The sequence below is a fragment of the Alligator mississippiensis genome, chromosome 7, assembly GCF_030867095.1.
Source record: "Alligator mississippiensis isolate rAllMis1 chromosome 7, rAllMis1, whole genome shotgun sequence".
NCBI lineage: Eukaryota > Metazoa > Chordata > Crocodylia > Alligatoridae > Alligator > Alligator mississippiensis.
This window is the reverse complement of record NC_081830.1, coordinates 15,748,304-15,765,862: the sequence shown is the minus strand read 5'-3', so window position 1 is coordinate 15,765,862 and position 17,559 is coordinate 15,748,304. Positions and strand designations below refer to the sequence as shown.

General features: G+C 46.1%; 1 protein-coding gene across 1 annotated transcript; it reads left to right on the top strand.

The window, feature by feature from the left end:
- The first annotated feature begins 1,866 nt into the window (after positions 1–1,866).
- On the top strand, positions 1,867–17,559 carry LOC132251834 (olfactory receptor 6F1-like). The gene is made up of 4 exons (XM_059731757.1): positions 1,867–2,337; positions 6,612–6,722; positions 9,756–10,684; positions 17,538–17,559. The coding sequence occupies exons 1-4, from the start codon at positions 1,867–1,869 to the stop codon at positions 17,557–17,559; spliced, it is 1,533 nt and encodes a 510-aa protein (XP_059587740.1).

Below are 17,559 nucleotides of genomic sequence, written 5' to 3'. Positions count from 1 at the left end.
TAAGAACAAATTTTCCAACTATTTGAGTTGGTTTAGTAAACAGTATCACATTTACTCAAATAACTTTGTCTGCCTATGTCCTTAGACAGAGCTACAACCTATACCCTAGAATTTGGGCTGAGATTTTCAAGTTCTATTAAATGTCAGTTTGAAGTAATATTGGATTTCAGTAGGACTTTCAATTCTAAATTAAGCTTTTTAGGACTCTTTTGACAAACCAGGTTTTCCTGGGAAATGCAGATGTGTTAAGAAAAAAAAAAAGAGTTTGTTTCAAGAAACACCTTAGAAATGTAAGACACTTTCTTGGTGTCTTTCCAGCCTATGACATGGCCTGTAGTGGATCCTGCAATTGTAGGATCCATTACTTGAGTATGCAACCTTCAGGCAGACTAATAACATCAGATCAACCTGGGTCCTCGCTGCTGTGTGGGATACCCAGAAATGAGGACATTTGAGCTACTGAAGTCCCTCTTACCAAGTGAGGAACCAAGAAACATTGGGTGCCCTAGTCCTCCCATTAACTTGGTTCTCTGTTTTTTCCATGGAGCCTGGAAGACTCAAGTTGCACCTCTCAAGACTGCCTAGCTATCCTCTGTCAAGCGAAGACCTTGGACATAGGAGATTCAACCATGTGATCCATATCCAAGCCAGAAGATTTATAATCTGGCATCCCTACCTCAATGTCATTTGCAAAATTAAACCATTTTAAAATATTGTTATGTAATTATTGAATAATATTTGTCCTTCTCTGTGAAATTGCCCTCGCTTCTAGCTGCTCCACTGGTGGATTGCTGATCAGAGGGCTGGAACCAGACCTTCCGCGGCAGCTCTTTCAAGCCCCATACCTCCATAGTCCAATGCGGGCATGGGGCTGGGACCTGTCTCTGACCAGGACAGTTAGCAGCCCTGACTCTGCAATCATGGGGAGGGGGCTGGGGAGCCTGTTTCCTGCCCAGCTCTGTGATCACAGAGTTTTTCAGGGAACAGCCTGATCCCAGCCCCCACTCCATGATAGTGATAGCAGAATTGCAGCTCAGAACAATCTTCTGAGTCCTCACTCCATGACTGTGATTGGGGAAAAGAGGCTGGGAAATCCCTGCTGCCGGGGCATGGGGATATTGTCCCTGCCCAGACTCTTGTGCCCCAGCAGCAAGCAGCTCCCAGGGCCAGGGAACAATCTCCCACTTCCTGAAGCCCGGCTGACCGGATGTAATTTTGTCCCCAGTCTGTCATCTACACGGGCCATACAGTGCGGTAAGTAACTGCAAGTAAATTTGCTACTTGTATTGACAGGTAGCAAATTTACTCATGATTGGAGCAAACTACTGTCCAGTAAGTACCTGCACATGTAGACAGTGACACATGTGCAGTAATTTGTTGTAATTTTGAGTAAAGTGTCTTATGAAGATGAGCCCACTGAGTGAGTCACAAGAAAAGCATGAAGGAGGAGGAAGTATAATCCTCACTGTATGACTCCTTAGTGTGCTGTTGGCCATTGACTTCCCTCTGCCTCAATGATTTAAGCTTCACGGGGTGACCATATGTGGACAGAACTCATACATGAATGTGTGAGGAGGAAATAACATCCAGAAGTCTGCTTTACATGTTTAAATGTCTTTTGATCTCTCGGCCAACAAGGTTCCTTGGGTGAATTTGATATCTTTTATTAGACCAACCCAAGTAGCTGGAGAAAAGTTATTAAGCAAGCTTTCGGGTTCAAAAACCCTCTGTCAGGCTAAGGAAGTTTCAGCAGTCGGTGTGTGCTCTTCCTGGATGGAAAGACAAGTAAACAAGCCAGGGGCTGGGCTGAGGAGTCAGTTTTGATCTCTCATCTTTTCACAGGTGAATCCTGAGTCTGGTGTAGGCATGGGGAACCACAGCAGTGTGCAAGAGTTCATCCTCCTGGGATTCCCTGGCACGTGGTACTTCCACTTCTCCCTCAGTGTGGTGTTTTCTCTGATGTATGGCCTGACGGTCATAGGGAATGTGTCCATCATAGCCTTGGTGTGGACCACCGGACGTCTCCACACCCCCATGTACTACTTCCTCTGCAATCTATCCTTCCTGGAGATCTGGTACACCACAGCCTGTGTCACTAAAGCTGTGGGTGTCCTCTTGGGGAACAGCCAAACCATCTCTTTCACTGTCTGCATCTTGCAATTGTTCCTTATTTTCTCCCTGGGCTCCACAGAGTGTTTTCTACTAGCGGTTATGGCCTATGACCGCTACCTGGCTATCTGCCACCTCCTGCACTATAGCTCCCTCATGAGCAACACCTTCTGTATACAGCTGGCCTTTGCCGCGTGGCTGAGTGCTTTTCTGGGTATCTCTGTGCTAGTATTCCTAGTATCCAGGCTGTCTTTCTGTGGCTCTAACATCATCAATCACTTTTTTTGTGACATGGATTCCTGGATAGCTCTGTCCTGCACTGACACTACTCTTGTTGAGTTGGCAGCATTCTTTGCATCAATAATGGCCTCGTGTGCTGTAACCTTGATCTCCTACATGTACATAATCTCCACCATATTGAAAATCCGGTCAGCCCAAGGCCAGCGAAAGGCCTTTTCCACTTGCTCTGCCCATCTCGCTGTTGTGACTATATGGTTTGGCTCCACCATTTTTCTGTATGTCAGGCCTTCTGCACCAAATTCATTGGACATGAACAAGCTCATCAACAGTTTTAATACTATAATAACTCCACTGCTAAACCCTTTCATTTACACTCTAAGGAACAAAGAAGTGAAGCGAGCCTTGAGCAAAGCATTTGGTAAAATGTGAAGTGGTTTTCAAACGGCATGGGCATAATGGGCACATTCAGACTAATGCATGTCCTTCTTGTGGCATTTCAAAGCAGTTTGAGACACCGCAAAAGGCATACTAGGAACACAAAAATGTTCTTCACGCTGCATATTTTAGTACAGGCTCTTTATACGATACCTGCAAATCCAGGTATTAATAAAAAAAAAAAATCAGCAAAAAGCGGGGCAAGACATGCTCCTGTAGCATGCCCTGAAGAAACCCGAGGCAGGCTCCTCCACAGAGAAGCTTTAGCATGCAGCCACAGCACCTCTATGGCCACCTGTTGCCCTGGTGCTCTAGCACAGTGCCTCGTATGCAGGGCAAACAGGAGTGGTGCAGGCTAGTGTGACCTGGACCCAAGTAAGTAGGGACTGGGGTTGGGTGGCTGTGAGGGTGCAGGAAACTGTGCGCACATGGTTGGCTGCTCTGGAGTGGTGGGTCCCCTGCCTGCCCCCACAGTCCCCTCCTCCCACACCAGTAGTGGCTGCGGGTCTCAGGGCCCTCCTGGTATAGACTTCCTGGAGTGCAGTGCAGGACGATGCAGACCCGGCCATCTGGCAGCCAGTGCCACCTATGCCTTATTCCATGGACCCAGCCTGGCTCCACCCAGCCTGGGGCCATGTGCCTTCGGGCAGAACTGGGCCACTCTGGTGTTCACCCAGAGTCCCAGCACTTCTTGCAGGGGCCGCACATTTGGCCTGGCTAGGTCCTGCCTCAACAGCATGTGGGATACTTGGAGGCATGGCCAGATAAGCCTGAAGTATGACCTCTGCAAGTGGTGCTGGGACCCCAGGTGACAGCACCAGTGGCCAGGTGCTGCCCAAAGGTGCATGGCTGTAGGGTGGGCCATAGTGGGGGCAGGCAGGGGCTGAGAGTCAGAAGTGAGGGGTACTGGCAGGGCTGTGGATTATGAGTCGGGGGCAGAGACCTGGCGTATCAGTGCTGCTCAGTGCTCCACATCCTGGTGAATGAAGAGGGCAGGGGCAGCTCTGATTTGTCTATGTTTAAAAAACCAAAAGCAAATGCCAAAGTATATGGTTATTTAGAATATTTATTATGATGATAGTGGCACCGGTAAGCTTCCAAACTCCTTTAAAATTATAAACATTTCAATAAAACATTGCCCAACTGATTGATTGATCTCCATATATATAGTGATGTTTCATTTGAATCACGGAAGCACACAGATTTTTGGGTATTTTAAAGAGTGTATTCAGGACTTTTTATCAGAGAATTTGCAATTTTTAGACAGGGAACACCAGGATTCCTGCTAATGAGACAAGTAGGGGGTCCTAGGCAGAGAAGCCTGCCCAGGCCTGGCACCTGGGGCCCAGTTGGAGGGCAAATAATGTGGCTGACCTCCTGACCATTTGGAGCTAGGAAGACATGCTTTGACAGTTCAAAGCAGGCTACCACACTGAGCAGATATCATCTTCCAGATGATAGATGCCCAGAGGGCAGGGTGGGAGCACACATGTCAGCAGTGCCACATGATGGCCAACTCTGCAGCCACAGCCCAATGGCAGCTGGCCCAGAGATGCAGGAGGCTGTGTTGCACTGCCCATGTAGTATGCCTATAAGTCAACTATACGATGTAGTTGGATAAAAGCCTTCGTACTCCAATGCTTCCACTTCCAGCTGAGGGGTTTTCATAGAAAGGGGTAAAGAGCTAGCCCACCCTGGCTGGACACGCCAGTTCCAGGGATTGGGTATATGTCTAGGCCCAGATATTGGTTTCTGACCACCTATGTCCACCCCACTGCTCAGCTAAGGAGGTAACAGCCTAGGAAGATCAGCTGTGCGGGGCAGGTAGAGACCCCCAGGTTCAAAGCCATGGCTTGACAGAAAGTGAGGATATGAACACATCTAATGGATCAGATTCTCCCTGGACTGAGGCAACTCCTACAACAAATGCACATTTCAATTGATCATAGACAACAGTTAGGTCATGGTGATCAAATAGGATGACTTCCCAATTGCTCAGAAGCCCAATTGTAGGTGCCTAGTGAATACCGATGCCTAAAATGGAAGAGTTTCCTGGATCTACATGTTCCTTAACCTTGTTTTTGTATGGAACAGTTCCCAGAAGAGCCTCCCTCAATCGTAGGTGCCTGAATACTTTCTCAGTCCTATTTAGAGGCCTATTGGATTAAACTTGATGAGGCACTTAGATACCTCTGAAAATTTTGTCCCTGGTGATCTATGAAACAAAACTGTTTCTGAGACTCTCATTAAATTGTGACTATTTCTTTAAGTCTACTCTATAATGGGGTTGAGGAAAAGGCAAATGTTATCCTATGGTCTATCAGATGAGGTATTTCACAGAAGGGAGAGTGAAGACTTAGAGCAACTGTACAAGACCCTGGAACTACACATTTGGTTATCGTTTTTCAAGGTAGATCAATTCAAATTGGAAGACAGACAAAGGAAGGCTACTAGGAGTGATAGGGGAATGGACTTTCTCACCCACTGGAGGACACTGGAAGAGCTTGGCTTGTATGATCAAAGAAAATGGTCAGGGAAAATAATGTTTGAGAGGGGATACCCTGGCTCGCTCTCTCTATACCAAGGATGACATCATGAAGGGTTGGAAGGGAAAATCATCCGTGACTAAACCAGCCAAGCCAAGTGTCTGTCCAACCTACTCATGAAAATTTCTAAGGATGGAGTGTCTGCAGTTTCTCTAGACAGTTTGTTCCAATATTCATAGTCACAAAGTTTGTCCTAATTTCCAAACTCAATTTCCTTTACTTTAGCCAGAGTCTACTGCTCCTAGATCGGTTCCCAGTGACCACAGAGAAAAGCCCATCTCCACCGTCTGTGTAATCTCCACTCAGATATTTGAAGACTATTATCATATCACTCCTCAGTCTTCTCTTCCTCAGACTAATTCTTCCATTCTTTCCCCATAAGCATTGCTTCCCAGACCCTGAATCATTTCTGTTGCTCTGCACTAGATTCTTTCCACACTGTCCAAATCCTTCTTGAATTGTGGGGCCCAAAACTAGACCCATACTCCAAGCGACACCTCATCAGTGTTGAACAGTGTATGAAAAATGCCATGTCAGCATTTAAAAAATGAACACTTGGATTATCAGGAAAAATAAAGGTTATACTTAAAATATCTAAATACATCAGAAAATTCTGTGAGATTTATATTTTCCCCAAGAATACATTTAAAATCTGGCCTTAACGTATTATTTGCAGGTCTGAGCTGCAGGATAGTAAAACCTGTGGCCTCCCTTCCTTTGACTTCAGTTGACTTGGAAGCAGGTGCTATGAGGACCATATTTTTAACAATTTACATTTTGTCCATGATCCTGCAGGGCTTTTCCAGTATTCTTATTTATGTACTCAAAGTTTACTGCTCTCAGTTTTTCATGTATCCTCAAACAGAGGATTGCCCAACAGTATGGTATCTGTATTTAGATGAGGATCTGCTGGACTTCCTGAGACATGGCACAGAGTTCTAAGTTCAGTCCCAAAGCTTACATCTCTTTTGAAACAGTAGGACTTCCACAGCAGTGTTTTTTTGTCTTCTTACAGGTAAATAGCGAATCGGTTATGTACTACTAGATGACAGTAAAAACTACTTTTATAGGACCAGTAAGAGTCACTGTCCTGCAATTCAAATGTTTATCTTTCTGCAGAATTGTGCTTGTTTCGAATGAGTTTGAATGGTCAAGTTGTGCCTGGGGAAACCAAAGCATAGGGAAAGACTGAACTGAAACATTGAGACCCCCACAGCGTAGGAAGTGTTTAGCAAAGACAGGAGTAAATCCTCACTCTGTGACCATACTCCATGTTCCAAGGAATTCTCTGAAATTCTCTTGAGCCTCAAATCTCAAGGGCTCTTCAACAAGAAGGCAAATATAAAACAACCTCCCTCCTGCAACTGCTTGGAGCTCCGTTTCATCAACAAGGTATGTACAGATAGACAGGTTGGATGGTAATAGAAAGTGGTGATTGCTGATGAAAGAAGGGTGGAATTGGCTACTGTATTTTGACATGGAAGTGTTAGGTTCTCTTTTCTACTATGGAGAAAAATGACATCCCTCCAGCATGTTTCCAGGCCTTTTTTAGCATTTGAGAATGGTGTAAAGTTGCTGTAATACACTTGAGAACTAGGTGTGCTTGTATTGTTGCATGCTGGTGGGAACAAAGCCTGACGATGCACCATTTATTAACAAACAAAAGCATTGTGTCTTCTTTGGAGAGAAAAGTAATGATGGCAAGTACAGGAAATGTGTACTGACACGGTCCATTAATGAAACAGGTAGTGTGGTCCACTACCTATATTCAGCTTACAATTGATTTAAAGTTTAGTGTATTAATAAATAGTCGTCCTTCATGTGATACTCAAAATCCTTCCATCATTCTAAAACTTTGCCCTACCTCAGACTATTTAATGTATGCTCACAGAATCGCTATATTCCTTCTCTTTAATATAACAAAGTCAAAACGAAATGCAGGGGGTTTTTTGTGAACGGTGTAAGTAACAGATCCCATTTGGACTTTTTATTTGGTAATTATTTTTGGATTAACTGAAAATATTTCCCTGTGTGTTAAAATTTTAAAATTGGTGGACGGAGGGAGTTCTCAAAAAATCAAACCCTTACAAGGTTTTCAATTTAGCACATGTTCAGCATTTCTGGAGTCACAATTGCAAGCTGAGATCTTGCATTCTGTCCATATGTCATATTGCTTTGGTCAAAGCTATTCATGGGTCCACCTTAGTTCCTTCACCTGTAAAATGGGGAAAATAATGCTTACTTAATAATTCTTAATAATATGGTGGCTTGGCATATTACCAGAAGACAAATTACTACAATTTGGTCTCCAATACTTGGAAAACTTCTTCTTAGCAAGGTTTTGGGCACAAACACCCTTTGTCAGGCTAAGGAAGCATCTGCAGATTGTCTGTGCTCTTCCTGGATGGAGTGGTGAAGCTGCCAGAGACCAGTACATATGCAAGAAATCCAGTCAGTAAAAATGTATATGGAGCTGGTCAGTAAGTGAGAGACAGGTTGGGGGCTGTAAATGGGCACCTGTCTCTCACCTACTGCCCACCTCAAAGACACTTCCGGAGCCTGATAAATTATTTTTTTTCCCCAAAATCTTGCTAAGAAGAATATTTTCAACTATTTGAGTTGGTCTAATAAAAGATATCGTATTTACCCAAAGAACCTTGTCTGTCTATGTCCTTAGACCAACACAGCTACAACCTGCACCCTAGAATTTGGGCTTTGATTTTCAAATGCTATTAAATGCCAGTGACTTTGAAGTAATGTTGGAGTAATGTTGGCTCTCAATGCCTCCTGCCACCAGGCTGCACTCCGTGGGGCTGGTGGAGCTGATCTGAGAGCAGCACTAGCTCTGCCTGCTTCACGCCACCTGACTGTACTCGGATCGGCTCCACCAGCTCCATGGAGTTCAGCCTGGTGGCAGGAGGTGGGCAGAGCCGATGCTGTGCTCTGCTTCCCACCACCAGACTGAGTTTCATGGGACTTCAAGACACTGGGAGCTGAGCCTGGTGGTGGGAGGCAGAGATACGGCAGCAGCCAAATCTCCGAATCAGTCAGGCCAGGCGCATCCCCCGCCCCTCTCTCAGCGGGCAATGGCTGTCCTGCCCACCTCAGCTCCCAGCACTTGGGGGAAAAAAAGCCCCAGCGCAGCAGGTGCTGCTGGGTGGGGGGGCAATCCCCACTAACCCCCACTACCCTATGCTGCATGGGGGGCTCTGCATGACCCCCAACTCCCCCACTGCCCCGCACCATGTGGGGGGCTCTGCATGAGCCCCCAAAACCCTAAGGTGGCATCCGGGGTAGTGAGTCCGAGGGCTTTTCTCACCTTTATTTTTCTTAAAGGGCCAGAGCCCTGGCAGGCAGGGCAGCTGTGGGGGGGGGGGGGGAGGGAGCAGAGGGGGTTGAGGGGGCTCGTGCAGAGACCCCCATGGAGCATGGGGTAGTGGGGATCGCCCCCCTGCCCGGCAGCACCCAGTGATCACCAGGGCTTTTTTTTAAAGTACCAGGAGCTGGGGCAGGCAGGCACTGTCATGTAGGGGCTGGGGGAACAGGAGCGGTCCCCCCTATGGTCCCCTCCCCCACCATAGTACTTACCAGCTTGGAGTGGCTGCAGCTCCCTGCTGCAGCCACCAGGGCCTGTCCAAATCATCAAAGCTCTCCTAATCTTTGCCAAAGATTTGGAGAGCTTTGAATCAATTCATACCTTTAATTTGGTCCCCCGATTCAGTTAAGATTTGGAGATTCGGCCACTGAATCAGGCCGAATCGAATTACCACCCAAAGCTTCACACAGCCCAAATTCAGGCTCAACATTAGGAAAAACTTGTTCATAGTCAAGGTGCCAAGACTGAAGAATAAGCTCCCTCCAGAGGTGGTACAGTTACCTACCCTGAAAATCTTCAAGACGTGACTAGACAGTCACCTTGTTCGGGTCACCTGACCCCCAGTTATCTTTCCTGCTTGGTGCAGGGGGCTGGACCCAATGATCTTCGAAGGTCCCTTCTGGCCGTACAGTCTATGACTTTTCTCCCGGTCAGTCAACTACATGTGCCATACAGTGCAGTAAGCTATTGCAAGTAAATTTGTTACTTGTATTGACAGGTAGCAAATTTACTCATGATTGGAGCAAATCACAGTGCAGTAAACATCTGCATGTGTAGACACTGACACATACATGCAGTAATTTGCTCTAATGTCTAGTAAAGGGTCTCATGTAGACAAGCCAACTGAGTCACAAGAAAAGCAGCAAGGAGGAGGAGGTGGGACCCTCATCATATGACACCTTAGCATGCTGTTGACCGTTGACTTTCCCCTGCTTCAATAACAGAAGATTGAAGGGGTGACCATACTTGGACAGAAGTTACATGTGAAACACCACACAGAAATCTGTTCTAGATGTTTAAATGTCTTGTGATCGCTCATGTTTTCACAGGTGGATTGTGTGGCTGGGGTCATCATGGGGAACCACAGCAGTGTGCAAGAGTTCATCCTCCTGGGATTCCCTGGCACGTGGTACTTCCGCTTCTCCCTCAGTGTGGTGTTTTCTGTGATGTATGCCCTGACGGTCATAGGGAATGTGTCCATCATAGCCTTGGTGTGGACCACCGCACGTCTCCACACCCCCATGTACTACTTCCTCTGCAATCTATCCTTCCTGGAGATCTGGTACACCACAACCTGTGTCCCCAAAGCCATGGGCGTCCTCTTGGGAAACAGCCAAACCATCTCTTTTACTGTTTGCATCTTGCAATTGTTCCTTATTTTCTCCCTGGGCTCCACAGAGTGTTTTCTTCTGGCTGTTATGGCCTATGACCGCTACTTGGCTATCTGCCACCCCCTGCGCTATAGCTCCCTCATGAGCAACACCTTCTGTACTCAGCTGGCCTTTGCCGCATGGCTGAGTGGTTTTCTGGGTATCTCTTTGATGGTATTCCTAATATCCAGGCTGTCTTTCTGTGGCCCTAACATCATCAATCACTTTTTTTGTGACATGGATTCCTTGATAGCTCTGTCCTGCACTGACACTAGTCTTGTTGAGTTGGCAGAATTCTTTGTGTCAATTATTGTTGTCGTGGCCTCATGTGCTGTAACCTTGATCTCCTACATCTACATAATCTCAACCATATTGAAAATACGGTCAACCCAAGGCCGGCAAAAGGCCTTTTCCACTTGCTCTGCCCATCTCACCGTTGTGACTATTTGGTTTGGTTCCACCATTTTTCTGTATGTCAAGCCTTCTGCACCAAATTCACTGGACATGAACAAACTCATCAACAGTTTTAATACTATAATAACTCCACTGCTAAACCCTTTCATTTACACTCTAAGGAACAAAGAAGTGAAGCGAGCCTTGAGCAAGATGTTCAGAAGAATGTTAAGTTGTTTTTCATATAGCATGGGCATAATGGGCATGTCCAGACAAGCGCGCATGTGCCTCTTGTGGCATCTCAATTCTACAGATTGACATTGGCATCCAGGGAGGACAACTGGAATCCCTCTGGGTTAAAATACATGGGGAACATGGCACAGGGGACACCATAGTAGGAATCTACTACAGACCTCCTAACCAGAACTACTGTTCACTAGGGCACCCTTGGGGAAAACTTGTAATGGTCACAAACGCCTGAAAGATCATTTCACAATCATTTCAGGCTCAACATTCTGAAAAATTACTTCACAACCAGAGTGTCCAGACTGTGACCATTACTCCTAGTTTTCCCCAAGGGTGCCCTGGTACACAGTTGTTCACTGAGCCCTAGATGTACACCCCAGAACCCAGAAGCCCTACACCTATCTCCTTGACAGTTTGTAGGGTTCATGGCCTCAGCAGGGGCTAGCAGGCCTGCAGCTTTCATCCTGCTGCGCCTTAACACGCACAGTATCACCCCGTCATGAGTTTTGCTTGTCCACAGCTTGACGTGCAGTTTCCCCCAAAACCCTGCACCTATCTCCTTGAAATGTGGCAGGCTTTGTAACCTCCACAAGGGCTAGCATGGCTGCAGTTTTGACCCTGCTGTGGCTTAACATATATACGTGACATGAGTTTTGCTTTCAAGATTTTGGGGTACAGTTTCCCCAAACTCCCTGCACCTATCTCTCATAAACTTAGCAGGCTTAGCGGCCACGGTGAGGGCGTATTTATACCCAGCCTTGGTGTTGATTTAATTAAGGATCACCTTGAGAGGCTGGATACCCTCAAGTCAGCTGGTCCTGACAGATTACACCCTAGAGTACTCAAGGAGCTGGCAGGTATCATAGCCCAACCATTGGCAAAAATATTGGAAAACTCATGGTGAAATACATGAAGACTGGAAGAAGGCCAATGTGGTACCCATCTTCAAGGAAGAATGGAAAGTAAGTCCTGGGAATTACAGGCCAATCAGCTTGACCTCAGTCCCCGGTAAGATTCTGGAGAAAATTATCAACAAGACCCTTCTTGATAAGCTGGCTGATGGCAACATCCTGAGGGACAGCCAGCATGGGTTTGTCACGGGTAGGTCTTGCCTGACCAATCTCATCTCCTTCTATGGCCAGGTGACCTATCAGCTGTCAAGGGAGAAGAGATTGACATCATATATCTGGACTTTAAAAAAGCCTTCGAGCTGGTGTCCTATATTCTCCTCATGGAAATATTGGCCAACTGTGGCCTTGGCTACACCACAGTGTGATGGCTGGGAAACTGGCTCTGAGGTTGGACCCAGAGAGTAGTGGTCGATGGTAGCGAATCATTATGGCACTTCATGACCAGTGGCATCCCCCAAGGCTTTGTCCTTGGACCGGTTCTCTTTAACATCTTTATCAATAATGCGGACATTGGTGTCAGAAGTGCACTGGCCAAGTTTGCCAATGACATTAAACTTTGGGTCATAGTGTCCACACCTGAGGACAGGCTAGTGATCCAGGCGAACTTGGATAAGTTTAGTAAGTGGGCAGATACAAACCTGATGACAGTCAATGCCGATAAATGCAAGGCACTCCACCTCATGGGGAAAAGTCCTGCAGCAAGTTTATAGGCTCAGCGCTGCTACGCTTGCTAGCACCATGGCTGAAAGAGACTTGAGGTCATGATTGACCACAAGATGAAAATGAGCCACCAATGCGATGTTGCAGCTGGTAAAGCAAACAAAACTCTGCCTTGCATCTATAGATGCTTCTCAAGTCCATCTCAGGGTGTCATCCTCCCGCTGTACTTGGCCTTGGTGAGGCCACAGCTGAAGTATTGCATCCAAGTCTGGGCTCCAGAATTCAAGAAGGATGTCGAGAAGCTTGAAAGAGTCCAGAGAAGAGCCACACACATGATCAGAGGGCAGCAGAAAAGGCCTCATGAAGATAGGCTGAGAGCCATGGGACTCTTCAGCCTAGAAAAGTGCAGGCTCAGGGAGGACCTGGTGGCTGCCTAGCCATAAGCGATGTGCATCAGGATTTGGGGGAACATCTGTTCACCAGAGCCCCACAAGGGATAACAAGGACTAATGGTCATTAACTCCTCCAAGACTGTTTTAGGCTGGACGTAAGGAAAAATTTCTTTACTGTCCGAGCCCCCAAGGCCTGGAACAGATTCCCTCCAGAAGTGGTGCAGGCACCTACTCTGGACTCGTTCAAGAAACATTTGGATGCTTATCTTACAGGGATCCTTTGGCCATAGCTGGCTTCCTGCTTCCGGGCAGGGGGCTGGACTTGATGATCTTCAACTTCCCTTCCAGCCCTAACATCTATGAAATCTATGATGGGAGAATGAAGACTTACAGCCACTGTACAAGGTCCTGTTACTACAAATTTGGTTACCCTTGTTCAAGGTAGATCAGTTCATTCTGGAAGAGAGACAAAGGAGGGACAGGGGAATAGACACCTTCACTCATTGAAGGACACTGGAAGATCTTGGCTGATATGATAGGCCTGTGCGAATATGGAACTATTCAATTCAGATTCAGATTTGGCCAATTAGTATGCCAGCAATTTGATTCAGAGATTCGGATCACATTTCTGACTCGATTTGGCCAAATCGGCTTCAGAAGGTTTGGAGCTGACTGGAAGAGATTTGGAGATTCAGTCATAGAGTATAATGGGGAATCAATGAAATATCTATAACTTTGTCATGTTTTGTCTGATTCAGATTACACTTGCAGAGATGGTAGCTCCTGAAGAGTGCATGAAGCCTGCCAGGGTTCAAGGTGATAGGTGCAGGGGGTTCTGGGAAACTGCACCTCAAACTGCTGACAAGCAAAACTCAGGACATAGATGACACTGTGCATGTTAAGGCACAGGGTTGGGGGTGAAAACTACAGGCCTGCTAGGCCCTGTTGTGGCCACACAGCCTGCCAGCTTTCAAGGAGATAGATGCAGGGGGACTCTGGGTTCTGGGGCCCTGCACCTGTGGCTGCAAGCAGGCAAAACTCATGACATGGGTGGGTGACACAGTGTGTGTGTTCACGTGTGCCCTTCCTGGCACTGGGGCCTCTGCACAACATGGCAGTGTGCCCCAGTAAGGTCTCCTCCTCCCCTATAGCCTCAGTCCAGTCCACCACTGTAAACGGCAGCAGGTAAAAATGACTTGGGTAACTCAGCAATCAGCATCAGTAGCACCAGCAGCATCTCTGGTAGCCTAGCCAAACTGTCACAGAGCCTTTCTTGTTATAAAGGAATTGAAAGCAAGAAGTAAAGATGTTGCATTGGATATATATTACTCGTGGTGTGTGATGGCTTATCTTGTGTTTTTATGTTTATGTGTTTATTATGAAAAAAATGGAATAGTTAAAGAAATATCTCTTAGGAAGCTTTCGGGTTGAAAAACCCTTTGTCAGGATGAGGAAGTACCTGCAGCTGGTGTGTCTCCTGGTCCTGGATGGAAGGAAGAGTAAAGAAGCCAGAGGCTGGCCTGACATGCAATGCAGGCAAGAAAGCCAGTTAGTGAAAATGGAAATGGAGGCATTGGGGCGAGGGAAAGGCTGGGTGGGGAGAGGAGGGAAAGGGGGTGTAACAGTGCAGGTAAAAGTGCAGAGGTGCCTGGGGAGGCAGATGTCTGGCCGGTCGCAGCGTGCCAGAACTCCACTGTGTATATTGAGTCCATGAGTTTCTGCACCTATTACCTAGGAGGCTGGTGAAGTGCAGTTCATAGGCCCAGCTCTGAAAAGTGGTTTGTACATTAAACAAGCACCTAACCTCATCACCAGCACTGAAGCCAACTTCCTACGGCTCAAAACAGAAAACCTGCCAACTATCTCCAGTACCCCCACACACTGCACAGCAGGATCTATCAAACGCAACAATACCCAACTACCTGCGGGGCACATTTCTCACCAAAAAACCACTGTGCCCCGCAGTCTCTCAGGCCCAGTCCTGAGAGGGAAAAATTACAAACCATATTTCACAGCCGGGCCTATGAACTTCACTTCATCAGTCTCCTAGGTAGTAGGTGCAGAAACTCATGGACTCCATATACACACTGGAATTCGGACACATTGCGACCTGCCAGACATCTGACTGCCCAGATACGTCTGAACTTTTACCTGTGCTGCTACATCCCCCTTCCCCCCCACCCCCCACTCCCACCCCAGCCTGTCCCTTTCCCCCTGATGCTTCCATTTCCATTTTCACTGCCTGGCTTTCTTTCACAGACATCCTGATTTGAAACACTGAAACCCCCACAGTGTAGGAACTACTTAGCCAAGGCAGGAGTAAATCGTAACTGTGTGACCATCTTGCATGTTCCAAAGAAGTCTATGATATTCTCTTGAGCTTAAAATCTCAAGGGCTCTTTAACAAGAAGACAAATATAAAACAACCTCCCTCCTGCAACCAATTTGAGCTCCGTTTCATTAATGAGGTGCGTACAGATAAACAGGTTGGATGGGGATGAAGGGTGTTGCCTGCTGATGGAAGAAGGGTATTATTTGCTACTGTATTTTGACTTGGAAATGTGAGGTTCTCTTTTATACTATGGAGGAAAATGACATGTTCCCAGGCCTTTTTCAACATCCTAGAAGGGTATAACTTTAATATGCTTGCGAACCAGGCAGGCTTGTATTGAGGCATGGTGCTGGGAACAAAGCTTTATGATGCATCAGTTATTAACAACCAAAATCATTGTGTCTGCTTTCGAGAGAAAAGTAGTCATGACAAGTACAGGAAATGTGCACTAACACGATCCATTGACAAAGATGGTAGTGTGATCCACTACCTATTTTCAGCTTACTATTGATTTAGAGTTTATTATATTAATAAATAGGCATCCTACAGGTGATACTAACTCAAAGTCCTTCCACGATGCTAAAACTTTGCCCTAACTTAGACTACTTAATGTATGCTTACAGAATAGCTATATTGCTTCCCTGTATTATAGCCTGAAGTCAAAAGGAAATACTGTTTTTTGTGATCTGTGTAAGTAGCAGATCCCATTTGGACTTTTTTGATAATATTTTTTTCATCAACTAGAAATATTTCTAAAATTGGCGGAGGGAGAGAATTATGAAAAAATCAAAACCTTAAAAGGTTTTCCATTCAGCACATGTTCAGCATTTCTAGATGCACAATTGCAAGCTGAGAATTTGTATTCTGTCCATATATCATATTGCTTTGGTCAAAGCTGTTCGTGAGCCCACCTTAGTTCCCTCACCTGTAAAATGGGGGAAATAATGCTACTTAATAATTCGTAATAATATGCTGGCTTAGCATATTACCAGAAGAAAAAGTACTAGACTGTGTGCTAGGATATTCAAGCGGTATTAAATGTCAGTGACTTTGAAGTAATATTGGATTTCAGGAGGACTCACACTTCCAAATGAAGTTTATTAGGAATCTTTTGACAAACCAGGCTTTGCTGGGAAATGCAGATTTGTTAAAGAAAAATGTTTGAGTTTGTTTGAAAAAACATCTTAGAAATATAAGGCACTTTCTTGGTTGATTTCCAGTCTACCTCATGGGCTGTAGTATATCCTGGGATTGTAGGATCCATGACTTGAGTATGCAACCTCCAGGGAAACTAATAACACCAGACCATCCAGGGTCCCTGCTGTTATGTGGGATAGCCAGAAATGAGGACGTTTGGGCTACTGAAGTCCCTCTTACCATGCCAAGAACCCAGACATGACGGGAGCTCTAGTCCTTCCAAAACCTTGGTTCTCTGCTCTTTTCCTTGGTATCTGGAAGATCTGTGACATTTCAGACTCAAGTTGTAGCTCTCAGGGCTGCCTGACTATCCTTTGTGAAGCCAAGACCTTGGAGATAAGAGTTTCAAAACTATGTGATCCATACCCGAGCCAGGAGACCTATAATCTGGCATCTGTAACTCAATGTCATTTGCCAAATTAAATAATTTTAAAATATTCTTATACAATTATTGAATAATATTTTTCCTTCCCTCTGAAATTTTGCTCACTGCCAGCTGCTCCACTAGTGGATTGGGGAAGGGGGCTGGTACCTGCCCTTCCCCTGCAGCTCTTTGCAAGCCCCATGCCTCAATCATCTGATAGGGGCATGGGGCTGGGACCTTCCCTGACTAAGACAGCTCCAAGTCCCCACTCTGCAATCATGGGGAGGAGGCTCAGGACCAGCTCCATGATCACAGAGTACTGCGAGGGACAGGTTGTTCCCAGCCCCCACTCCACGATCGTGATAGAGGAGCCACATCTTGGAACAATCTCCTTAGTCCTCACTCCATGATTGTGAGCATGGGCTGGGAACTCCCTGCTACCAGGGCATGAGGGTATTGTCCCTGCCCAGGCTTTGGTTCCCCAGCATTAGGCAGGTCCCAGGGCCCGGAAGCAATCTCCCACCCTCTGTAGCCTGGCCAACTAGAAGTCAGTTTACTCCGAGTCAGCCATCTTCACATGCCATATAGTGCAGTAAGTAATCCCAAGTAAATTTGCTACTTGTACTGACAGGTAGCAAATTTACTTGTGATTAGAAAAAATTATTGTGCAGTAAGTATCTGCATGTGTAGACGCTGACACATACTGTGCAGTAATTTGCTCTAATGTCTAGTAAAGGGTCTCATGTAGACAGTCCCAATGAAACACATGAATAGCAGCTAGGAGGAGGAAATATAGCCCTCACTATCTGACTACTTTGTGTGCTGTTGAGTGTTGGCTTTCCTCTGCTTCTATAACATAACCTTGACCATACTTGGACAGAATTTATATAGGAATTTTTGAGGTAACACCAACCACAAGTCTGCTCTAGATGTTTAAATGCCTTATGATCTCTCATGTTTTCACAGGTGGATCCTGTGGCTGGGGTAG